Genomic DNA, 24674 nt, shown 5'->3' on the forward strand with positions numbered 1-24674 from the left:
GTCAGGCATGACCTGAAAATCGTCCCGTCGAGTCTCCCGCCCCCATGACACCCGGTGCCCCAGCCCCAACCCAGGACCGTTCAGACTTCGGCTCTGCGCGCGCTCGGCAGGCAGCGCCTGGTGGGGATTCCTGCGGCGCCCCCCCCCCCCGCGCTCCCCCGCCCCTCGTGCGCTGTCCCTGTCGCCCTCCATGGGTCCTTCCGCTGGCCCCTGCAGGTCCTCCTCCCTCCTGGCACCCCAAGCCTTGCTCCGCAGGCGCCTCCTTCTCCCTCTTCCTCAGCCCGGTACTCACTTGCCACGTCCCCTCCCGTCGCATCCCTCCCCTCTCGTGGGGTCCCTGTCAGCCAGCGCCTGCAGGGGACTTGTCCCGAGCTGGCCGGGATGCAGGTCCCACTGCCGGGTCTCATCCGGTGCCCAGGGGCACTCCGTTTGGGAGAGAAGCTGCCAGGTCAGTCCACTCTCAGCGAGTCTGGGGACCCGGCTGACCACTCCTGCCTAAGCCCAAGCCCCCGGTGTCCGTCCCTTCCCTGGCGTCCAGGGCCCTCCTCGCAACACCACCCCCACCCCCGCCAAGTGACCCCGCCCAGTTGGCCCTGCCCAGGCCACCGCCACCGACCCACAGGCCCGGGTCCCCGCACCCCAGGCTGGAGGTGTCGGGGGTGCTCCCGACAGCAGGCGGCCAGCTGGTTCCCTTCGGGGCAGCCGCGCGCCCTCCCCCTCAGGGCTGTAACCCGAGCCGCCGCCGCGCTGCCCCGCCGCCTGAGCCCCGACAGCGATTCCGCAGGCGCCATGGGCCGCGGGGCCTGCGTCCCCTCAGCGGCGTCGGGGGCCCACGACCGGGCCCGCCTTCTCGGAGCCGTGCTGGGCGCGCTGTGCCTCCTCCCCACGCTCGTGCTGCTGGCCCGGCCGGGGGCCCTGGGGAACCGGCCCGTGGCGAGCGCAGCGCAGGTGAGAGGGCGCGGGAGCGGGCGAGTCGGCCCCGGCTGACCGTCCGGGCCTGAGTCGGCGAGTCCGCGTCCGTTGAAGGGGGGGTGGGGGGGCAGCATCTGCCGGCAGCTCCGCCCACTCCGACCTGGCCTGTTTTTAGCAACGTTTTTCTTTCTGGCTGTTAAGTAGCCCTGGCTCGGGGTGGAAAACCAGAAAATGCCGAAAGACAAAGGAGTCCCTCCCTGGAGAGAGCGCCAGCGCTCCCTGGAGCGCGCGCCCTCCCATCCTTCGAGGTCCATTTCCTCGCGGCTTGGGGACAGTCCCTGCTGCCTCCCCACGGGGCACTTGCTTCCCTCGAAGGGAGACGCTGTGCCCCCGACCGCGGGTGTGCTCACCACCCCAAGCCTTGGCCCGCCGCACCCCCCAGCGCCCCGCAGACGCCGCTACACGCTGACCCCGACCCGGCTGCACTGGGACCACTTCAACCTCACATACAGGTGCGACCCTGGCCCTGGGGGGGGGGGGCGGTGCTGCCTGGCTGCCACCCCTGACCATGACTCCCACCCCAGGATCCTCTCTTTCCCGAGGAACCTGCTCAGCCCCAGAGAGACCCGGCGGGGCCTGGCCGCCGCCTTCCGCATGTGGAGTGACGTGTCCCCCTTCAGCTTCCGCGAGGTGGCCCCTGAGCAGCCCAGCGACCTCCGCATAGGTGGGCGCCGTGCCCCCAGTCCCCGCCCCGCCCCAAGGCCCCCTTTCAGCCCCGTGCTCCTGCAGGCTTCTACCCGGTCAACCACACGGACTGCCTGGTCTCCCCGACGCACCACTGCTTCGACGGCCCCACGGGCGAGCTGGCCCACGCCTTCTTCCCCCCGCACGGCGGCATCCACTTTGACGACAGCGAGTACTGGGTCCTGGGCCCCACACGCTACAGCTGGAAGAAAGGTGACGCCGGCCTGGCCTCCCGTGGGGCCCTCGCACCACGGGCGGGCACAGCGGGAGGGCTTTGGGGGTGTCATGGCTGGGATTTGGGATCAGGGAGGCGGGCAGGGGCAGGCTGGGAGGAGGTCGTAAGCCTGGGTTCCGGGAGCCCTGAAGCCCCTCCCCCCACACCGCTGGAGCCCGAGCTGGAGCTGCATTCCTGGGGGCCAGCTCACCACCTCGCCAGCCTGGAACACGCTTATCTTCCCACGGCTGCCCGAGGGAGGCTCCCGGCACTGCAGCAGCTGTTCGGGCCTCGGGGGCAAGGCCGGCGGGCGGGCGGGGGGGTGGGGGGCGGCGGAGGGCTGGGCCGGGTCCCGGGCGCTGACCGGCGGGGCCCGCAGGCGTGTGGCTCACCGACCTGGTGCACGTGGCGGCCCACGAGATCGGCCACGCGCTGGGCCTGATGCACTCGCAGCACGGCCGGGCGCTCATGCACCTCAACGCCACGCTGCGTGGCTGGAAGGCGCTGTCGCAGGACGAGCTGTGGGGGTTGCACCGGCTCTACGGTGAGTGCGGGACCGGGCCGGGCGGGGCCAGGGGCCGGGGCGGGCGGGCCCTGAGTCCAGGCTGCCCCCCTGCAGGCTGCCTGGACCGGCTGTTCGTGTGCGCGTCCTGGGCGCGGAGGGGTTTCTGCGACGCCCGCCAGAGGCTCATGAAGAGGCTGTGTCCCAGCAGCTGCGACTTTTGCTACGGTGAGCTTGGGTGTCAGGCACCGGCCTGCCTCTGGCCAGGGCGCCAGGTACTGATGTGGCCTCCGCCCCCCCCCCCCCCCCTGTATGAGCAGAGTTCCCCTTCCCCACGGTGGCTGCCACCGCACCGCCCCCCAGGACCAAAACCCGGCTGGTGCCCGAGGGCAGGAATGTGACCTTCCGCTGCGGCCAGAAGATCCTCCACAAGAAAGGCAAAGTGTAGTGAGTGACCCTGCCTGGGCGCCCGAGGGTGGGCGGGGGACTCGGGACCCTGCCCAGCCCTCCGCCCTCCCCGCAGCTGGTACAAGGACCAGGAGCCCCTGGAGTTCTCCTACCCCGGCTACCTGGCGCTGGGCGACGCGCACCTGAGCATCATCGCCAACGCCATCAACGAGGGCACCTACACGTGCGTGGTGCGCCGGCGGCAGCACGTGCTCAGCACCTACTCCTGGCGCGTCCGCCTGCGGAGCTGAAGGCCGCCCGCAGGGCTGAGGATGCCGATAAAGCAGTTTCTCGCTCACGTCTCCTGGCCCTTTCTTGGGAGGGTGGGCGGCCAGTCTTGGCCCACGGGGTGCGGAGCCTGCAGCCGGTTCCTTGCAGGGAGGATGCCGTCCACAGAGACAGGCCGAGACGGGCTTCTCCAGGCCAGGCCTGGAACAGTGGGTAACGCGAGGCCCAGGCGCCAGCAGCATCACCAGGGCCAGCGCGCTGAGCCAGTGGGGCCGGGGGTCTCCCGTGGGCTCAGGGCTGGGAAGGGGGTGGGCCCTGTGGCTGCAAGGCCTCCCTGAAGGGAGTAGGGTGAGCGCGGGCAGCGTGTGTGTGTCGGGGAGGCTGGCGGTGCCCGCAGGAGGAACTAGCTCGGTGCAGCTGGGGGCCCCGGGCAGTGACAAGTCCCCTTCTGCCCAAGCGACACTGTGTCCAGCCAGACCAGTAGCTGGAGGACTCGCGGGCTGCAAAGAGCTGAGCCCACGGAGACTGCCTTTCCCCCCTCCCTCCCTGAGTGTAGGGGCTGGGGCTCCCCCCGCACCCCGGGGAGGCCCAGGACCCAGCACAGGACCAGCCCCTTAAAGAAGGAAACGCCAGACCTTTTCTCCAAGAATATTTTACTACATCTTAAAACACGTAACCACCTTGTACAAAAACCCGCTGTGGCTGCGAGCTCGCACGCCTGGCTCTGGGGCCCTGGGTGAGAGGCAGGAAGGTGCTGGAGCAGCGGCCTGAAGATTAAGAAGTACCAAACCCCCCGCAGCTCTGTTCCCAGTCGTGGCCAGCACCCGACTGGGGTGGCCGCCGGTGGTCACCGTGGCTGAGTGTGTGTGTGTGGGTGTACGGATGCCCGCCCTCTCCTCGCAGGGCAAGTCCGATACATCTGAAAAAACACAGCCTTTCGTCCCACGGCAAGGAAAACGTGATTTAATTCTACAAATTTACAAACCAAGGTAAAGTGAAAACATGGAAAACCCCACGAGGCCAGCAGCCAGTCCTAGACTTGAGGTCGCGTCCACGGCAGCCCCGTGGCAGTGGCGGCACCTGATCAGGGCAGGACGGGGGTCTGGACCCAGACGTCGCCTCCAGTGTCTGCCGCTGTCCCAGCTGGGCCTCAGCAGTTGGCGCTCCCCAAGGTGGGTCCGGGGTCAGCTCTGAGCCTCAGAACTTGAGGCTGAAGCCTGGGCCCGCGGCCGAGGCCCCCTGGTTCGTGGTTGTGAGGTGGAAGCCCGTCTCCTTCAGGTCGTCGTCACCCTGTGGATACAGCGGCTTCGTGGGGCCCCAGCCGGGCCAACCCCGCCTTGGCGACCCCGCTCCTCCCACCAGCCCGCCCCTCACCAGCTGGCTGTAGCCCAGGCCTCCCTCTGGGGGCCGGGGGCTGGTGCCCCGCTTCACCCTCTGCTGTTCGCTCTTGGCGGGCCATGTGGGGAACATGGAGGGGTCGATGGGGAGGGGTGTCTCGCGGAAATACTCGTGCTTGAGGCCATCCTCTGCGCTGACCCTCCGTCCAGGGAAGTAGGTCAGAAACCTGGGAGAACAAGGCACTTGGCAGGGGCGGGGCTGGGCGGGGAGGAGGCGGGCTGAGGGTGGGGTGCAGGGAGGGACGCACTTGTTCATGAGGTCGAAGCCCTGGTCTGAGAGCAGAGCCCCGAAGCGCTTGCGGAGGTTGTTATACGGGTACTCGGTGAAGGTCATCTTCTTGACTGCGGGGAGGTCATTGTAGCCGGGCCAGATTTTCTCACTGGGGGTCCCCAGGTCCTGAAACAGGGCGGCGTCTCAAATAGCCGGGCCCTGCAGGGAAGGGTCACCTGGCCCGGGCGCCTGCACACGTCCCCAGGGGCACCCACCTTGAACACTTTGTTGATTTGATCGATTTCCGACTTCCCAGGGAACAGCGGCTTCTGAGTCAGCAGCTCCCCAAAGATGCAGCCCACCGACCACATGTCCACGGCCGTGGAGTACTCCTGGGGGTCAGGAAGCACTCAGGGGGCTGGCGGGTCAGGGCGCCCAGGGCACGCTCCTGCACACCCACACTCACCTTGGCGCCGAGCAGCAGCTCGGGGGCACGGTACCACAAGGTCACGACCACCGGGGTGTAGGCCTTCAGAGGGGACCCATACTCCCGCGCCAGGCCGAAGTCCCCCACCTGTGAGGACAGAGGGCGGGCTGTGGGCGGCTCCATGCCAGGGAGCGGGCCGCTCCCCGAGCCGCCCGCAGGGCTCACCTTGAGGATGCCGGCATGGCTCAGCAGCAGGTTGGACGTCTTGAGGTCTCGGTGCAGGATCCAGTTGTCGTGCAGGTGCTTCACTCCACGCAGCAGCTGGATCATCAGGGTCTTCACCTCTCCTGGATGGCGACAGGTCAGCACGCGGCTGGTGCCCCGGGTCTTCGGCTGCCTCAGCAGCCACCAAGCTTCCCGGCACCCGGGCGCTCACACACACGCAGCGCGACAGGGTCAGAGTCCAGGTCAGCACTCCCGCCCCGGGCGACCTGAGCGCAGCACGTCCCTCAGGGGGACCTGGGCGTAGGGCCCTACCCGGCAGGAAGGGCTGCTTCATGGTCTCCATGAGGCTCTTGAGGTCGTGCTCCACGTAGTTCATCACGATGTAGATCTTGTCCATGTTGCTGCCCACGACGATTTCCTAGGAAACGACAGCAGGTCCCATGGCCCGGGGGTCCCAGGCTGGCCCTGCCGCCGCCAGCTCTCCCAAGAGACCTGAAATCCCGGGGCCCAGACGCTGGGTGACAACAGGGATCTCCTAAGTGCGACGGCCACCGGGGTGTAGCACTTGGGGGCCCCGCGGGGCAGAGGCGCGTGGCCGGCGGCCTCACCCTGACGGTGACGATGTTGGGATGCTGCGCCTTGAGGATGGTGTTGATCTCCCTCAGCGATGTGATCGGGAAGCCTTCCTTCTCTTTCTCCATCTTTAGCCGCTTCAGAGCCACAATTTCATCTGAAAAGAAAGCAACGGGAAGACCCAACGTTGAGCAAATGTTCTTCCACCCACACATTCTTCTTGTTTCATCGCTGTTCCCCCACGATCACGGGACATGGCCAACCGGCCTCCCCCAGGTGCTCAGAGCCTCGACTGCTGCTCTGAGGCCCCGCCAAGGGTGCACACCTGCCTGAGGCTGCAAGCAAGCAACACAGAGCCTCACGGTCAGGCCGACTTCTGGCCTCTGAAGGCGCCGAGGGGCCAGCTGCTCAGGTGCAGCAGTCAGATGAGGCAAGGCTGAGGCCCAGCACCGGGGGGGGGCGACGACCAGGATAGTAGGAACCTATACCCAGCGACCCTGACACTGAAGGTGCCGGCGCTCCACGGTGCTGGCCGGCACTCTGGGCCACCCGGGCCATGCGCCACACCACCCCTTCCCTTTGGGGGCATCCTGGGACTCGCCCCACCTGTTTTCTTGTCCTTCGCTCTGTACACCACCCCGTAAGTGCCTTCTTCAATCCTATTCAGGCACTGGAATTCCTCCACACTCCGACAGCCCTGAGAGGAAGCCAGCATGAGGGCGCGGCAGCGGGGCCACACCCCAGAGGGAAGCCCCGCCGGACAGACGTGTCAGGAGGGCCCGCAGGGCGCGTGGGCAGAGGCCCGGGAACGCTCTCCTCGCTTCAGTGAGCACGTGCCCCTTTATCCAACAGCCAGCCCTGGGCAACCCCCCACCCCGCCACCTCCAGCCTCCTCATTCTCAGATGAGGCTGGGACAGGAGTGGCCCTGTGCACTGCACCCCCAGCTGGCGCAGGAAACCCCCAGGAGCTGGGGCGGCACTTGGCGCTGGGCCACTGGCCTTGGGGCGCCCGGAGCACCTGAGGCCGCTCACCCTCTGGAGACCTGCCCTCTCCAACCCCCTCCCTCCAGCATCGTTGTTACCGACTTTTCCCAACAGAAAACCTGGGCTGACTCATAGCACTGCCCTCCGACCCCTGCACAGCGACCGGGCGAGGGGAGCAGGTGCCCACTCCGCCCAGGCCGAGGCAGAAGTGACCGCAGAGCTGACCGCCTGCCAGGCTGCCGCCCCCTCCACATGGGGCCCCTGGCGGGCGTCCTGGCTGCGGACACAGGAACTGTCCCCCACCCCCCAAGACTGCTGGACAAGAGGCTGGACCATGATCAGGGACACGTGAGAGGCCAGTGGCCGGGCCCGCCCACTGACAGACACCCACAGCAGGGACCCAGCTTCTGCTCTCAGCAACCGGCCCCGTCCACAAGCAGCAAGGCAGAGCCAGGCCTGGGGCGGGGAGGGCACCTGACCTGCAGGGCTGGCAGGTACTTGGGCAGCTCCTGTTTGAGCTCGATGGGTGACAGGGCTGGGGAGTCGGGCACGAAGTCCCCCTCGGTGAGGGCGCTGCTCTGGGGGGTGCCCTCGCCCACCTCCTCTTCCCCCTCTTCGCTCTCTCCAGAATCGCGGTCAAATCGTGACTCTGGAACTTCAAAAGTTCAACCCAATTACGAACCAAGAACAAGCAAGTGTGGCTACCCCACCCGTTCTGGGGGGGGGACAGCGAGTGCAGAAAGAAGCCATATTGAGAGCCCCGGGGGGCTGGGCACAGGCTGTGCGTCCCACCGCCCTGGACAGAGGGCACTGTGTCTTGGACCCACTGGCCGGGCTGGGACCACTGTGAACCACTGGCCGGGCGCGAGCCACAAGGCCCGCCCAAAACTTGCGGCCACTGGCCAGAGGGCTTGGCCTGGCTGCCTGCGGAGGCCATGCAGCCCCTGGTCAGCAACGGCCCTGTGGTCGGAGTCGAACTGGCGTTTCCCAGCCTCCCCTGATGTCCAAGCCCATTACTCTCAGGATGGCGCTCACTCAGCACTGTCCCTTCTAAGGGACGCGGGCCCCCACGGGCCCAAGCGGCCAAGTGCGGGGTGCTGGGGGAAGCAGCTCCCCGCGAGCCAGCTGGGTCCTGGGACGCACCAGCCAGGCGCTCCCTGTAGCTCCCGGGGCACGATGTGCCTCTGGGAAAGGATATTTCTTAGGTCGCTGTCCCGCTCACGACTCAAACGTGAGTCAGCACCCAGGTCAGGGGCAGACGAGGCGGCGGCGAAGCACCACTCGGGGGGCCTCTCACCAACCAAGACGTGGTTTTCATTCTCTCGCTCCTCCTCTTCACTCATTTCTTCTTCACTCACTTCCTCTGTAACGGAAACAGGTGTCACCTCAGACCCTCCACAAGCAGAAACGCGGTCCGCGTTGGCCGACAAGGAAGCAAGGGCGCCCTATGTCGTCGATTCGGGAGCCTCATGTAAGTCCCAGACAGCCAGGCGTTTCCCATCTGGATACATTTTTACTGACGTTTCACATCACCCACCTGCAGCTGCTACGCTCTTACGGAGTTAAACCGCGTGCGCGCGTGCAGGCGGGGCGTGCGCGTGTGCGCGCGGGGCAGGGAGTGCGTGCGCGCTCACCGGCTGACTGTCCGGATGCGTCCTCGGAGTTGCTTCCGGTCTCCTCCTCCTCCTCCTCCTCCTCCCCCTCCGACTCTTCGCTGCTGCTCCCCTCCTCCTCCTCCTCCTCCTCCTCTTCTTCCTCTTCCTCCTCCTCCTCGGAACCGGACCCTGACTCCGCTTCAGGAAGGAAACAGCCAGCAGTGAGCTTCGGCCCCGGGGGGCCACGGACCTGGGCGGGGCCGGGCACGCCGCTACCTGACGAGGACTCCGCTGAGCTGGTCCTCCTCTCGCTGCCGCTGATGTCCTGCAGGTCGGACAGCAGGTCTCTCTCTTCCACTTTCTCTTCTTTTACTTATGGAACAAACCATCGAAGGTGAATGTGGGGAAACGTCTGAAACTAACAAGATTCGATGGCGCTTCTCACACGAAGACTAACTTCGGTTTGTATGGGAACAGCTCACCCAGATACCCGGGAGGAAGACGACTCTTCAAAAGACCAGTAACAAACGTCTGTGCTGATCAACTTATTTCGTACACAGTCCCTCTCACACACCACGGAAGCGTTTAGCGCATCGTGATGTGAAGCAGCAGCTTTCTGTGCTCAGACGCCCCTCGCAAAGACCGCCACACGCTGGCCCTGCGAGCGCTGTGCAGCCTCACCTGGCTTTCGGCTGTCCCCGAGCTCAAACCTCTCTCGAGGCGGCCGGAGTGGGCTCCGACTCCAGTGGCTGGGTTTCACCTTGTCGCCATAGTCCTCTCTCGCTGTCCGGTGATGTGCAGACACTAGGCACGAGAACAGAAAGGAGGTGGTGCCGGCAGCCCCCTTTCCCACGGCACACACGCCCCCACCCCCACACAGCAACGGAATGGAGCACAGGAAACGACCAGAGGACCCAGGTGGGCTTTCTAGACTGCTCTCTATTGGTCAAAAGGCAGGGGCCAGAACCCACCTCTCCAGCCTGGGCCTGACCCCCCGTGAGTGGACCCCAGACACAGCTGTCTGGGGCAGACAGCCCACACCCCAGGAGCCGCAGGGTCGTCCGGCCCCGCCCCTCGCCCCACCTTCCCGCCGGGCCTCCCGCTCCTTGCGTCGCTCCTCGGCCCGCCGCTCCCGCTCCTTCTGCTCCCTCTGCTCCTTCTGCTGCTCCCGCATCTTGCGCTCCCGTTCTCGCTTCCTTTCTAGCTGCTCGAGACGGTCCCTGGAACCAGCACACGCCACATTTTCACCCCGAAACAGGCAGTTCTCCTTTTTGCCCCCAGTGCTTTTGCTCGCGTTTATAAACCACTTCTCTGGGCCGTTCAACCCTCAGAGAGCTTTTTAAAAAGCAGAACACACACGCATGCGCGTCCTGGGAACCTCGATCCTAAAGCGTCACACGGAAGAAAGTGCCGGTACAAGGAGGTAACAACAACTGCCTGGGGCAGAAACCCCACTGGCTCCAGAACATTCTGCTCGCCAGCTCTACCGAGATCGCCAAGAGGATTTCCCTCCGTGCACACAATGTAAATCCACCTCTACCAGAAGCCACGTCGTTCTGGGCCCCCAAGGGCTGGGAGAGCCCATCTGAGGAAAGGCGGGGGAGCCACAGACCTGGGCCGGGCGCCCTGCGGATCCTGGGGCCAGCTGTCGTGTGGGGGTCAGGAAGTATCAGTGACCAGTGACCGAAACACGGGGGGTCGGCGGCACCGGACGCCAAAGAGTTAGAACTCATCAGTCCGTTAACCCTCAGGTCCCTACAGGGTTAAGTCCAAATACAACTTTAAAAGCGAACACGTTAAACAAAAAAGGCAGCATTATACACACAGAAATGAGCACAAGCAAAACACGGTGAGCGCGCAGCCAGGGCCGGCAGTGCTTTCCAGTCAGACGCCACCACCGGAGGGGCCGGGCCACGGCTACCGGGCTCCACGCACTGTCTTATAAATGCCAGTGAATCCAAACTACCCCCAGATAAAAGCGGAAGGAGACTTCCCTGGCGGCCCGGTGGTGAGGGCGCCGCACTTCCAGTGCAGGGAGTGCGGTTTCGGTTTCATGCCGCGCGGTATGGCAGAACAAACACAGAAAGTGGAGGTATAACTTACATATAGAACTCAACCAGCGAGCTCAGTTTCTCTGAACACATCCCTGGAATCGGGCAACCATCACAAGCCGGCTTCAGGACACTCCCAGCACCCACGGATCGTACCGCCTGCGGCCCCCCCCCGCCTCCCAAGCCTGCTTCTCCCTGCTCTGCATTTCCCAACGTTCCTTCGGCTTGCTTCGGGATGAGTTTGCTTTTTTTCTGGTTTCTTCGGGTAGAAGGTTAGGTTACTGATCCGAAACTTCCTTTTCTGCTTCCCGGTTTAGCTGCTTACAGCTGAAAACACTTCACTCCAAGCACAGCTGGAGCCGCATCCCTAGGTTCTGACACACTGTCTTTGCTCTCGTTCAAAATATTTTCAGGGAATTCCCTGGTGGTCCAGTGGTTAGGACTTGGCGCTTCCACCGCTGGGGCCTGGGTTTGATCCCTAGTCAGGGTACTAAGACCCTACAAGCTTCGAGTCGCGACCAAAAAAAAAAAAGTTCAAAATATTTTGTTTTTCCTTACAATTTTTTCTTCGGGCCATGGGTTTTTCACAAACGGGTTGTTAGATTCCCAACATTTGAGGATTTCCCCAGGTTTCGTTCTGTTGCTTTTTTTTTAATAGAAATTTATTTTTGGCTGTGTTGGGTCTTTGTTGCTGCGTGCAGGCTTTCTCTAGTTGCAGTGCGCGGGGGCTGCTCTTTGTTGCGGTGCGCGGGCTTCTCATTGTGGTGGCTTCTCTTGTTGCGGAGCACAGGCTCTAGGCACATAGGCTTCCGCAGTTGTGGCTCACGGGCTCAGCAGTTGTGGCTCACGGGCTCTAGAGCGCAGGCTCAGTAGCTGTGGCACACGGGCTTAGTTGCTCCGCAGCATGTGGGATATTCCTGGACCAGGGCTCAAACCCGTGTCCCCTGCATTGGCAGGTGGATTCTTAACCCCTGCGCCACCAGGGAAGCCCTGTTGCTGACTTCTAATTGAATTCTTCTGTGATAAGAGGGCATACTTTGTATGGCCTCAATTCTTTTAAATTTCAGACTTGTTCCACGGCCTGGCACACGGTCTCTGTTGAAAACTCATCCCAGGAGCTCTTGGGGCAATCCATGTCCCGCGGCTGTGGCTGCAGTGCTGTGTCCACCTGTCCCCCAGCCTCTGTTCACCTGGGAAGGCCTTTATTTGCCCCTCACTTCTGAGGCTGGCTGTGCTGGATACAGAATTCCGGGCTGGCCGGGTTCCTGCCTGTGGCCCCCCGGTTTCTGATGAGAAGCACCCCGCTCGCTGTTGCCCTTCATGAATTTCTCACTAACTTCCCCAGTCTGGCTGTGACTTTGTACTTATCCTACCTGGCGCTCACTGAGTTTCTCGGATGTGTAGATAAAACGGTTTTCATCAAATCTGGGAAGCACTCAAGTCATTATTTAAAAGCCGCCTCTGTGCCCCCCCTTCCCTCCCACACGCCGCACGTGTGCTGGTACACTGGATGCTGTCCCACAGATCTTGAGATTGAAGATCCTTTCCTCTCTGTCTTCAGAAGGCGTGAAGTCTGTTGCTCCGTCTTCAGGTTCCTTGCTTCCAAGTCTTCGCCAAATCTGGAAACGCTGTCTACTGTGTCTTTCTTCCTTAATACGGGGTCAAACCTTCTTACGTCTTTGTATGTCTCAAAACTTCTTGTTGAAAACTGGACATTCTAGGTAACATCTTGCAACTACCCTGCGCTCGAATTTTTCCTCCCAGTTGTTGCTGTTTAGTAAGCCGCTGGGCTAATGACCCTGTGAACTCTTGTCTCCCTTGTACAATGTGGCCACTGCTGCATTTTTCCATGTGCTCCTCTTTATTTTCAAGCTTGGCTTCCTTGGTGTCACCACCGTGTCTGCACAGCTGTGTGACTGGACCACACTGGACAGAGCACAGGGCTTAGCAAACGTGAGTGTGTCATGTGCCAGCAGCCAGGACACTGAAGGCTCTGCTGGCCTCACAGTGGCCTTAGACACCAACCTCCCAGCTGCACCTCTCACACTCCCTGAGTCCTGAGAACGAAGGCTCTCCTCACACCTGCTGTACCTGCCCTCTGTTCAGCCCTGGCTGCTGGGAATGTCAGCACCTTCCAGCCTGCTACTTCCCTTCCGTGAAGCAGCGCAGCTCTCAAGCTCTCTCTGGAAATGACTGCAGGACCCAGAGGTGGCCCTAGGACTCACACCTGGGCCACGCAGAACAGATGTGGGGTGAACAGATGCTCTCCCCTGAACTCTACGCCCGCACAGAGGCACCTGGAGGCGAACGCCCAGGAGCCTGGTGTCCCAGCTCCTGGGCCATCTCAAGGCCTCTGGCACGGCCTTTGTCGCTCCTCCTTTTGTTTCTTGTTTGGAAGAACCAGAGTCTATTTCTGCTGCGACCCCAGACAACCCTAAGCAACACATCTTGTTGGTCTTCCTGGACAAGGCCCCTTGGAACAGAGCTGGTGCAGAGCAGGCGCTCCGCACACACCTGCCGAGTGAGCAGACGGGGAATCGCCCACACCCCAGGCCTCCCTGCACTGACTCTGCCTCAGGACTCATGTGCAGGGACTGGCTACCCCCAGAGTGGCTCCACCCGGGCCTGGACAGCAGCCCTCGCCCTCCTCTCCGGGGGCGTCGGGCTCGGGTGTGGACAGCCGCTCCCCTCCTCCAGCCACCTGCCACCCCTCCCTCCTCTCTCTCCTTCCCCTACGGCTGTATGTCCAGCCCAAACCTTCGCTCCTCGCCTCTTGATTCCTCTTGGACCCCCAGCTCCGTCCAGCAGCACCCCTCCCTGCAGGCCCGTGCCACAGGCGGGCGCAGAGGCACCGCCCACCCGGGCCGCCAGCCTCACCTCTCCCTCCGGGAGTGCTCCCGCGCCAGCTCCCTCCGCTTCTGTCGCTCCCACTCCCGCCGGGCCTTATCCTGCTCTTCTCGGTGCCGTTTACGGCGCTCGTGCTCTCTCTCCTTCTCCTTCACTCTGGCATGCTTCCCTAGTGGCAAACAGGATGTGTCATACCAAGAAACTTAACCTCCAGAAACTCAACTTGAAAATACCCAGTGAAGAAAAGAAAAAATATCTAATCATTGACTTGGAGAAACAATCATGACTTTCTGTTAAAAAAAAAAAAAAAGAAAAAAAAAGAGGATGAAAATATAACACTCTATGCAGTAAGCCTCCAGTTAAGAAAAAACCAAAAATAATGTGATTATCACTGAATAGAACTGTGATCTCCATCTTTCTTTCTAATTTTCTGTATTAAATAAACTGTGATTAGACTGTATCAGTTTCACGATTTAAAAAGAAATCCCCACTTGTAAAGGATACGGGACGAAGCTTATCGCCTTTTAGTTTCTACACTACGTTATACACCACGTTAGCCAACTGAGTTTAACAATGAGATTTATATCAGGCCCCAGGCCCAGTTTTCCCTACACCCCTAAGAAGCTCTTTAATACTGGTATGAAATAAAACCCATTATTTCAGTTTTATCAAGCATCTGTTTCTTAGTTAAAGCAATTTAGCATTGAAGACTGTGTTTTCCCTTGTTGAATTAAGACAATTCTGTAGGTAGACAAACTACCCCAGAACAATGCAATCAGGGGGAAACACACAGAAGAAAACATAGAAGGAAAACAATGTATCTATTCGGAATGATCTACAATAAATTTATGTTGTTAGCTAAAATTTTATTCTCTTCGCTTTCAACTGTGCTTTGGAGAAGGCAGTAGGTCATGAAATAGGAACGAGACCGCATCTGAACACAATACAAAAGAAAACAAATGCTCTGTACCCCCTTCTGTGGAATGACTACGATGCCTACGTTTCTCTTTTCTCTTTTCATCTTTCCTGTGATGAGCTTTTTCTTTCCGAGACATTTGCTGGGGTGGTTTGATAGCCAAAGAATCATCTTCCTCTCCTCTGAAATAAGACACCACAGCATTACATCACGCCTGAGAAAGTAATGTGAGGAGCACCGGGGTATCGTGGAGTGTCTTCAACCCAGAGAGATGACGGGTTCAGAACAGACAGGTGAACCTCAACCATCAGCTAAAAGATGATGTTCATTATGAAACCTAAGCCCAAACTGTATATTCAATACAGATTCAGATGGAAAGTGTTAAGTGGGGAATCAATGTGAAACATGGAACAGAAAGGCCTCTCTGAGGAACTTTTAGGGTATTCATGATCTTGGTCGTGGGGAGAGCTTACAGGTATATAACAACGTATCAAACCACACACCTGAAATCTGTGCAGTTTGTCATTCACACCATAATAAAGTTGTTAAAAAAAGGTCCCACAATTTTAATCAAACTTAATGATCTCAAAAGGTCATTTAACAATATTTTCAACTGACTATATAACCAAAATCTTGGAAGACTTCACACCCTATGCCTTTTTGCCTTAATTTCTGGTTATGTTGTTTTTAACTGCTTGATGATGGACATGAGAAGAAAACAAGTGAGGAGAAAGCACAGCACGGGAAGAAACGTCAGAACATACAGACCTCGGCAGGACCGTTTCTGTGCCAAGGCCTTGCTCCAAGTATCTTTCAGCAGCTACTTTGGTTTATTTGTAGATAATTTTAGACAGTAATTATACAAATCATCACAAACATACAGCAGAATTCTTTACATGTACCACGTGAATGGTGTTCACTTCACTGCAGAATGATCACAAAGAAAGGAACACACGCTCAGGCTTTTCCTAAGAAGAGGGGAGAGCTGGTAACTGACACCACACAAGAGTCATTTCAGTCTAGAGGTAAACCTCAGGTCATGACCTCAAACTTTCAAAATAACACTGAGAAGGGCCAGCCAGGACCACAGCCCCATCATGGGCTCAGCCTGCCTCCTCAGGGGAGCGCACCTGCAGCCGCTGGGCTCCTCCAGCGCCACGGCCCTCTCACCTGTCCTCCATGGAGCCCTCTCTTCTATACGGCGAGTTCCTTATCGTTATCTCCATGCGGTGGTCCCTCAGCTCCCCCTCCTCCAGGGAATCCCGCTTGGAATCCCGGTCATCAGACTAAGAAGCAAGGAGAAAGCAATTTTCCTTACAGATAAGCCTATTTTTCATAATACTCAAACCTTGCCACTATCCGAAAACAAACTTTCATACACACTGAGTGGACCAATGTTATAAAATATAAAAAACTTTCATTCAAATCCCGTTGATTTTTCGTACAACTCTCTGTAACCCAGAACCTGAGAAATGTAACACCAGCGTATATGACAGGGGACATTAGACTCTGTGACAAGTCTGTTAGCTGTTTATATTAGCCATAACTGAGCCTTAAAGCGTATTTTATACACCAAATACTTTACAGTATCTCAAAAAGTACTCATAAATACGTAAGAAAGATCTGCTGCTAAACTTATCAGAAGAGGAGTGTCTTTCAATGCCCCTTATCAAATTACTAAAGTTTTCCTATGTTATTAGGCAAACCAAGAAAGGTGTAAAACAATAATACTAATTTCAAGGCAGCTTCCTACTATGCTAAAAATACTTGGAAATGGTGTCATAAACATAATGATGAAATGAGAAAAATAAGCCCAACCGCACTAGTGATTTTAGGTTCAAAATACTTTATTTTCCACGTGGCTGTGGTCATCTATATGCAGCTTTAGTATGTTATCGATCTGCTGTCAATGTAAACTGAGTATCTGAATGTTTCTGTTAATTTTTAGAATAGATTTTGGGCTCACCTGCGACATTTGGAAGTACAAAAGAACTTCACCGAAGAAGCGTTGTTCTAATGGAAAAATGAGGGCAAAGAAATTAAATCTCCTTTAAAAAAAACACTTACTTAAAAAACATGGCTTACATTTTTTAAGCGTTTTATCTCTGCTTTCTCCTCTTGTTCCTTCCGTCGTTTCTTTTCCTGAAGAATTTCATCTAAAGTTTTCACTTTCCAAGAGTCCTTTTCATCACCCATTTGAGTTAAAACACTGCAAAAAAGACGAAGAATTCAAACTGTGTCAGGACTCAGCAAACTGTGGTTTGATGCTATGCTGTTTCCGCACACTTGTGCCTTGCCACTTTTGAGCGCTTCAGTACAAATCTTTGTTAAGAGGGATGGGCTCTGCCAGAAATAAACCCACACACCTATGGTCAATTAATCTTCGACAAAAGAGGCAAGAATATACAATAGGAAAAAGACAGTCTCTTCAGCAAGCAGTGCTGGGAAAGCTGGGCAGCTGCATGTAAATCAATGAAGTTAGAACACACCCTCACACCATACACAGAAATAAACTCAAAATGGCTTAAAGCCTTAAACAGAAGACATGACACTCTAAACCTCCTAGAAGAGATCACAGGCAAAACATTCTCTGACATAAATGGCACCAGTGTTTTCTTAGGTCAGTCTCCCAAGGCAACAGAAATAAAGCAAAAATAAACAAATAGAACCTAATCAAACTTACAAGCTTTTACACAGCAAAGGAAACCGTAAACAAAACGAAAAGACAACCTACGGACTGGCTGAAAACATTTGCAAACGATGTGACTGACAGGGCTTAATTTGCAAAATATACAAACAGCTCATACAACTCAACAACAAAAAACCAAACAACCCAATTGAAAAAAGGACAGAGAGCTTCCCTAGTGGCGCAGTGGTTGAGAGTCCGCCTGCCGATGCAGGGGACACGGGTTCGTGCCCCGGTCCGGGAAGATCCCACATGCCGCAGAGTGGCTGGGCCCGTGAGCCATGGTCGCTGAGCCTGCGCATCCGGAGCCTGTGCTCCGCAACGGGAGAGGCCGCAACAGTGAGAGGCCCGCGTACCGCAAAAAACAAACAAACAAACAAAAAGGACAGAAGACCTAAATAGACGTTACTCCAAAGAAGAAAACAAATGGCCAACAGGCACATGTAAAGATGCTCAACATCGATAATTATTAGAGAAATGCAAATCAAAACTACAACAAGGTACCACCTCACACCCGTCAGAATGGCCATCAATAACAAATGCTAGAGAGGGTATGGAAAAAAGGGAAACAAACGTCCTACACTGTTAGTAAGAATGTAAGTTGGCTTAGCCACTACGCAGAACAGTATGGAGGTTCCTCAGAAAACTAAAAATAGAACTACCATATGATCCAGCAATCCCACTCCTGGGCATATATCCAGGCAAAACTATAATTAAAAAGGATCCACACACCTCCTCCCCCATGTTCATAGCAGCACTATTTACACTAGCCAAGATATGGAAGCAACCTAAATATCCATTGACAGATGAATGGATAAAGATGTGGTACGTATATACAATGGACTATTACTCAGCCATAAAAAAGAATGAAATACATTTTCAAGGATGCTGCCTGGAGAGAGCAATGTGTTACTGAGACCATTTGGACTACATATGCGAATAAACCCGTTAAGGCCTCTATATAAACTTTCCAGATCCTGGTGGGCAGGTGTGGAGATCTACTCATCTTGTGGACACCCAAGACAAGCCTCTATTACCTCCTATTGGTAGAACCTATGCGGGCGCCAGATGGCAAAGCGGAGATGCAGTGAGCAGCCCCAGCTCCAGCACCCCAGAGTTTGGAAGGATGGGACTGGAACTGGAAGACAACTGCTCAAAGACCACCAGAGGACCCCATTAGGATGCAGAATGTTCTAGGATGCACAGAATTTATGGCTATCTTTGGGAAACCACAACTTTCAAAAGTCCACTTAATTAGAAAGACACTGCCACTATTGCCACTGACTCCAGGGCCATGCTGTATTTGCTCTGATCTGCCCCAGCAACACGGATGCCCAGGACCCTGCTTCTCAACATCCACAGGTAGAAACTGGACAATGGCATGTCTCTTTAATTCTGCTGCCAAAAAATCGGTTCCTGTGCCTGTAGAAATGGCAAAAATGCGCCCCCCCCCCCAACTGCAGTCTCTGCCTCACTTCCAGCCTTCAAATCTCACGTATGTGTATGTGACTGGCTGAATGTAAATCACACTGAGAACCCTAGTTTCATGGGAGTCTGGAAACCATGGTATTCAGCGTTCCACTCTCTGCCTTTCAGAAAGGCAAACTAGAAGAAGGGTGAAGTGGATATTGGGCACAGGTCTACTGTTTCAATCTCGATAACGATCCTTTACCAGGTGTTTTTTTTTTTTTTGCTGTACGCGGGCCTCTCACTGCCGTGGCCTCTCCCGTTGCGGAGCACAGGATCCGGACACGCAGGCTCAGCGGCCATGGCCCACAGGCCCAGCCGCTCCACGGCATGTGGGATCCTCCCGGACCGGGGCATGAACCCACGTCCCCTGCATCGGCAGGCGGACTCTCAACCACTGCGTCACCAGGGAAGCCCTACCAGGTGTTTTTTGAAAGGATTAAATGTGGTAATATGTGGAAGTGCCTATTTCAGTAGCTGCATGTAATAATACGCAATAATCGGGTTCACTTAAACCACTTATTCATAATTCAAGAATAAATTTTCCATGTCCAAATGCTATAGAATTAATATTCCAAACATGAATTCACTATCAATTTGTCCATGGGTACAGTTGGAAATACCTCTACTTGTCTGAGATTATAACTGTGTATAGAATTCACACCTTAAATTAACTGCTGTCCAGAATGGTAGCCACTAGCCACATGTAGCTATTGAGCACTTCAACTGTGGCCAGGCTGAATTAAGCTGCGCTTTAAGTATAAAATACACACTGGATTTCAAAGACTTTGTGTAAAAAATGTAAAATACCTCATTAATAATTTTACACTGATTATTACATGGTGAAATAGTAATATTTTAGAAATATTGGGTTAAATAAAATGTATTATTAAAATTTAAAAAAAAGAATGAAATAATGCCATTTGCAGCAACTTGGATGGACCTAGAGATTGTCATACTAAGTAAACTAAGTCAGAAAGAGAAAGACAAATACCGTGTGATATCACTTATATGTGGCATCTAAAATATGACACAAATGGGACTTCCCTGGCGGTCCAGTGGTTAAGACTCGGTGCTTTCACTGCTGGGGCCTGGGTTCAATCCCTGGTCGGGGAACTAAGATCCCAGAAGCCACGTGTGGCCGAAAAAAAAAAAAGAAGAGACACAAATGAACTTATCTAGAAAACAGAAAGAGTCACAGACATAGAAAACAGACTTGTGACTGTGGGGGGGGGGGGGAGGGAAGGACTGGGAGTTTGGGGTCAGCAGAAGCAAACTATTATACACAGGACGGATAAACAACAAGGTCCTCCTGTAGAGCACAGGGCATTATATATACAATTTCCTGTGATAAACCCGTAACAGAAAAGAAGATAAAAAAAGAACGTATATACATGTATGACTGAACCACTTTGCTGATTTTAGAAAAACTGAAAAACTAGAAAGAAAGATTTAAAAAAAAAAGTGATGGGCTCTGGAAAATGACCACTTGGATTCCAATTTCTTTGCTGTCATTCCTGTGCTGTCCAGGGCTAGTTACTTCCTCTCAGCTTACCATCCCGTAAACGGTAAGGAAACCACCTACATGACAGTATCGCTGGGGATTACATGAGATCACCCAGGTAAAGCTCGTAGCTCAGTACCTAGCACTCGCCAAGCACTGTTTTTGCCGTCAGGAGGGTTTATTAGAAAGACGACCTGGGGGCCTCCCTGGTGGCGCAGTGGTTGAGAGTCCGCCTGCCAATGCAGGCGACACGGGTTCGGGCCCTGGTCCGGGAAGATCCCACATGCCGCGGAGCAACTAAGCCCGCGCACCACAACTACTGAGGCCGCGAGCTACAACTACTGAGCCCGTGTGCTGCAACTACTGAAGCCCGCGCGCCTAGAGACCCTGCTCCGCAACAAGAGAAGCCACCGCAGTGAGAAGACCGCGCACCGCAGAGTAGCCCCCGCTCGCCGCAATCAGAGAAAAGCCCGCGCGCAACAACGAAGGCCCAATACAGCCAAAAAAATAAATTAATAAATAAATAAAATAAATTTAAAAAAAAAAAAAAAGGAAGACGACCTGGGCTGCGTGGGTCACTGGCCCATCGGACGGCTACAGCCCCAGCACGGGATACGGGGAGGCCTGGGTGGTTGCTCCGAGGGCGCGCTCGGAGACCAGGCCGCGGGTTCCCGGTTCTTGGGGTTCAGTCGCGCTAGCTCGTGGTTCGGCCCGGCAGAAGTTGGCTCGGGGAGCTCCTGGGCCCGCCGCCTCCTCCACCCCGAGTTCCGCGCCGGGCGAGATGGCCGAAGAGTGTCGCCCGCCCCGGCCCACGCGCTCGAGGCCCGCCGGGATCCGAGAGTTTAGGTGAGCCGGCCGCGCCCCGCTCCGCCCCGCCCCGCCCCGCCCGGCCCGCCGCCACTCACCCCTACGCCACCGCCGCCGGACCCGGAGCCTGAGAAGAAACTGCCCGGCGCGCGCCAGGAGCGTCGTCACTTCCTGCGTCGGCGCGGGCTGATGACGACGGAGGGCGGGCCCCATGGGCGGGCCCACCCCACCCATTCACCCCCACCCCCCCAACCCCCCTCCCCGCCGCCGACCCTAGACCTGCGCAGAGTGCCGGGCGCGCGCTAGCGCGTTATTACGGGCCTCGGCGCCGACTGCTGACGACACCCGGGGTGCCGGGGCGGGGCGAGTCCCTGCTGGCAGCTCGGGTTCGTCGGAAGTCCGGGCCTGGCCTGGTCGGGTGCCCGGTGTTGCGCCCTTTCTCCCAGTCCCCGTGACCCCGACCCCGGCGGTGGCGCGGTGGACTCCGAATCTTGCCTACGGAAGACCTCCCGCCGGACCGGGGCGGGGAGAGCGGTTGCCACGGGGTTTTAAGCTGTGCTGAGGCGGGGGAGGGGGGCCCTCAAAGTCCGTGCACTCCCTCATCGTGAGGTGCGGCTTCTAACCTGTTGAGGCTCTCAGAATGAAGTTCTCTTCCCTGGCTCCAGTTACTCTGCGGACCTTGGTGGTCACAGAAAACTGGCAGTTCAACCTCGAGAACCTCAGGAAAGAGAACGGTAAACGAATACCCACATTCACTGGACCTGACATGGAAAATGTAGAAAAACGTGACAGGAAATGGGGGCACAGAAAGGGCGGTGGAATTGGAATTCTTTCTCTTCCCGGAAAGAAATGTTTACTTTCTGTATCCAAGCGCTTGTTTTGCTTCCTGAGTTTTTGGTGACAGGAAAAAACCAATTTTTTTTACTCCCTTCACGCTGAAAAGGGGGGAAGGCAATAAGAACCCACCCTTGTTCATTTCAGTAGCGCGAACACTGGAGAGTTACACAAGGAAGAGAACAGTACACGCTGAACATTTATTTTACTTTCGCAGAACAAGAGTCCTAGATAGTTGCTACCATGGTGGCTTAACTGAGACAAAAATAACCAGGGGGCGTCCACAGGATTCACTGTACAGCATCGATGCATTACCATAGCAGAATTAGCAGTGACTCAGCTATTTAACCACCATTTTCTAGAAAGAATTCATCTCATCACATAAATCCTGAAATAAGTGAAACAGAAATCACTACAGACATTTTGCACAATGTACTTTTAGTTCTCCGCAGTTTTGTTTGGTATAAAGCACATATAACTTGGTTCTGATATAGACAATTATTGATACAATTTTCAAGTTTTTCAGTGTGGGAAAGTCACTCTCACTGTGGCCCTCTGCAACGTGGTGCCCACAACACCGCCCTGGGCGGGTGCAGACGCTACTCACACATCTGCAGTCTAGAAATAGCACATCAGCTGAACGCCAGTTTTCCTCTGATGAAAACTGGAAAAAAACCCCAAAACACCAAAGACTTTGCCAATTAGAACAGTTTCCAACTCAGTTTGGACATCTAGGCATGGACCCAGTGGCCATCAAACTCAGAATCTCAGCCCTCAGGAGGAGAGGAGGAGATACTACAGAGACAGCAAACTGGAATGTTTTACACCCTGAGCTGCAGGGTGAGTACACCAAGCGATGGTCAGCACAACCTCATGACTCTGCTCTCGGCCCCTCAGCCAGGATAGAGAAATAGGCAGACTCTTCAGGGGAGCTGGGACGTTCTTATTTATAAACTAAGAAAACAAAGAGGTCCCAACCAGGGCATGTACGTGTTTTGGAGAAAAACAGAGCCCTTAGCACAATGTTGGTCAAAGGCAGAAAGAGAGGAGAGTTTGTACCTGTAATAACATCTTTGTTTAATTTTTCCCACCCAGGGGAACAGTGAAAATACTTTCAGGCATCAGGAAGCACACCCCCTGGACAGATGTAAAAAGACATGTTGCATTTCTTTGATCCCCTCTGGCCCGTCTATAAATGACCGTCCATGGGGCAGTCAGCGCCGCACAGGAGGGAAAGCCCACCAGTTTGGGGAAAGCACTTCAAGGGCTGGTGACGAGCATGGCTCCATATGGATGACATTCCTCGTGCAGCAATTTTTTACTGTTTGATTCACAAATTAAAGACACATTTTGGATTGTGCAAGAGTATTCTCAGCTTTCCAAGGCATATGATTTTAATGCTGATATGCAGGAAATTATGACTATCAGAATTCTTTTTTAAAAAAGCCTTTTTTATGCCACTCAGTAGTGGAAATTTCCTTGAAAGCCAGAGAAGTGTGGATCCTACATCTCTACGTATCAATGTAAGTAAGCAGATGACCAGATTCAGAAGCCTGGTTCAAGAGTTTGTTTACAAAGGCACGGATGACGACCAAAGACATAGGAGGAAGGGACCCAATGTAACACACAACACCCGGTGTCAACACTGGTACGAGCACACCTGCGATGGTTCAGTGAAAAGAACATACTAAAAAACCACTAAACAAAGTTAATTAAAAAACATGTCTGTACGGTTATTAAACAAATGCCATTGCCAGGCTGCGGAAACGCCCAACATGTGGACGACTTAGGGGTGGGGATGCAGACAGAATGCAGCTGCAGCACATGTTTTGTGGTCTCCCACCCGGGATGAGGAGAAGTCTCAAAAGCAGCTTTGCTAGAAACTGCCTCATTTACTAATAATTTAGGAAAATCTTTCTTGGTCCTAATATCTAGAAAATCAAAACAGGATGAGAGTGGAGGGAGGGGCACGTCCACAGGAGGCAGGGACCCAGGTCCCTAACAACACTCGGACACAGGCGGCTGGCACCTGATAACACTCAGATGACAGTCTGCCGTGGGCAACCACAGATGCACCCCTTCTGTTCACGTCTCCCCATCAGCCGTGGGCACAGTGGCCACAGTCTGAGGGCAGAGGCAGCAGCCCCAGGGAAACGGTGCTTTCTCGCTGGTCCTCACAGATCAGTGCACCAGCCGCCACCCGAGCTACCGCCAAAGAATCCTCTTTAGTTTGGTTTTGGGGGGAAGCAGAAAAAGAGGAAAGGCATGAAACCTGGGAAAGTCACACGAGCAACCCCTGCACAGCGAAGGTGCGTGTGACCCGCCGTCCTCTGGAGCAGGAGGTCAGCTTCGTAAAAAGGTTGTTTGTAGTTTAAAAGGCCTCATTTTAATCCATCATCATTACAAGATTTTTAAAGTTAGCGGAACTTAATGAGATATAGTTATTGCTCTTTGTTTCCAAGAGATCTGCTCTCCAGGAGGGGCTCTTTTATATTTTCCAGCTGAGAAGCCAACTGGAAAACCAGAGAAGCAATCAGGGAGCCCAGGCCCCGAACAGCTGGGAATGCTGCCTGAGACTCAGGGAACGATTTGTGCCTTCGGGTGGCTCTGTCCGCAGGCTGGCTGGAGATGGCCAGGTGGCCAGCCCGCGGCCCCGAGTAGGGCTGCACCTGACAAGCCCCAGTGCTCTAGCCTGGTGGGAGGGAGGGGGCTGCGTCCCGATCAGAAATCCCAACGGGCTGCGAGGCAAGAGGTGAAGCGAGGGGTGGCGCCTCAGCCCACCACAGGCCTCAAACACCTGGCTGGCTGTCCGTCTGTCTGCTCTGGAGGAGGCGGGCCGGGCCAGGCCGTGGGTCCGACTGTGGTTTACCTGGCATACACGATGCGTTCCATAAGCCACCTATGCCTGTGTTTCCTTTTAAAAACCTACACTGTCATTTTAAACGCAGCATAACAAAAACAGTAAATATTCCACACTCGTCCTGCTCATCATTCACGAGGGAAAATCCTAAAAGCCTCGTTGATGAGACAAGGCAAGGCTCCTGACCAGTTGAGTGGGGACGGGTGCTCCCCAGGGGCGCTCCGAACAGCCTGCCTCTCACCC

The 24674-nt window shown here is 55.9% G+C and overlaps 2 protein-coding genes across 14 annotated transcripts in view; one reads left to right on the forward strand and one right to left on the reverse strand.

The window, feature by feature from the left end:
• The first annotated feature begins 182 nt into the window (after positions 1 to 182).
• Positions 183 to 3117, forward strand: MMP23B (matrix metallopeptidase 23B). Of its 4 annotated transcripts, none has more exons than XM_067717717.1 (8): positions 201 to 948; positions 1288 to 1424; positions 1497 to 1636; positions 1702 to 1869; positions 2250 to 2414; positions 2490 to 2600; positions 2736 to 2819; positions 2896 to 3117. In XM_067717717.1, exons 1-7 carry the CDS (start codon positions 382 to 384, stop codon positions 2771 to 2773), a joined length of 1326 nt encoding a protein of 441 aa, XP_067573818.1. In that variant the 5' UTR covers positions 201 to 381; the 3' UTR covers positions 2774 to 2819; positions 2896 to 3117. The 4 variants fall into 4 exon arrangements, with proteins under 4 accessions (XP_067573816.1, XP_067573819.1, XP_067573818.1 ...); XM_067717716.1 differs by having other exon boundaries at positions 210 to 948; positions 2693 to 2819; XM_067717715.1 differs by having other exon boundaries at positions 183 to 948; positions 2250 to 2600; positions 2693 to 2819.
• An 877-nt stretch (positions 3118 to 3994) lies between these two features.
• LOC137213276 (cyclin-dependent kinase 11B) overlaps positions 3995 to 24674 on the reverse strand; it is a 39371-nt gene continuing 18691 nt past the window's right edge. For 3 of the 10 annotated variants that reach the window (XM_067717694.1, XM_067717695.1, XM_067717699.1), the window contains 19 exons: positions 16359 to 16482; positions 15444 to 15559; positions 14328 to 14455; positions 13388 to 13526; positions 9543 to 9679; positions 9141 to 9263; positions 8736 to 8831; positions 8499 to 8657; positions 8162 to 8227; positions 7344 to 7519; positions 6487 to 6577; positions 5916 to 6037; positions 5620 to 5725; positions 5308 to 5429; positions 5122 to 5229; positions 4931 to 5047; positions 4693 to 4841; positions 4422 to 4611; positions 3995 to 4337 (listed from right to left, as the gene is read on the reverse strand). In XM_067717694.1, the coding sequence (XP_067573795.1) occupies positions 4245 to 4337; positions 4422 to 4611; positions 4693 to 4841; positions 4931 to 5047; positions 5122 to 5229; positions 5308 to 5429; positions 5620 to 5725; positions 5916 to 6037; positions 6487 to 6577; positions 7344 to 7519; positions 8162 to 8227; positions 8499 to 8657; positions 8736 to 8831; positions 9141 to 9263; positions 9543 to 9679; positions 13388 to 13526; positions 14328 to 14455; positions 15444 to 15559; positions 16359 to 16482 (2362 nt within the window). In that variant the 3' untranslated portion in view covers positions 3995 to 4244. Of the gene's footprint in view, positions 4338 to 4421; positions 4612 to 4692; positions 4842 to 4930; positions 5048 to 5121; positions 5230 to 5307; positions 5430 to 5619; positions 5726 to 5915; positions 6038 to 6486; positions 6578 to 7343; positions 7520 to 8161; positions 8228 to 8498; positions 8658 to 8735; positions 8832 to 9140; positions 9264 to 9542; positions 9680 to 13387; positions 13527 to 14327; positions 14456 to 15041; positions 15155 to 15443; positions 15560 to 16239; positions 16287 to 16358; positions 16483 to 20080; positions 20425 to 20491; positions 20759 to 20835; positions 20968 to 24674 lie in introns of those variants that run through there. The other 7 variants (XM_067717696.1, XM_067717697.1, XM_067717698.1 and 4 more) reach the window with 7 other exon arrangements.

The sequence above is a fragment of the Pseudorca crassidens genome, chromosome 2, assembly GCF_039906515.1.
Source record: "Pseudorca crassidens isolate mPseCra1 chromosome 2, mPseCra1.hap1, whole genome shotgun sequence".
NCBI lineage: Eukaryota > Metazoa > Chordata > Mammalia > Artiodactyla > Delphinidae > Pseudorca > Pseudorca crassidens.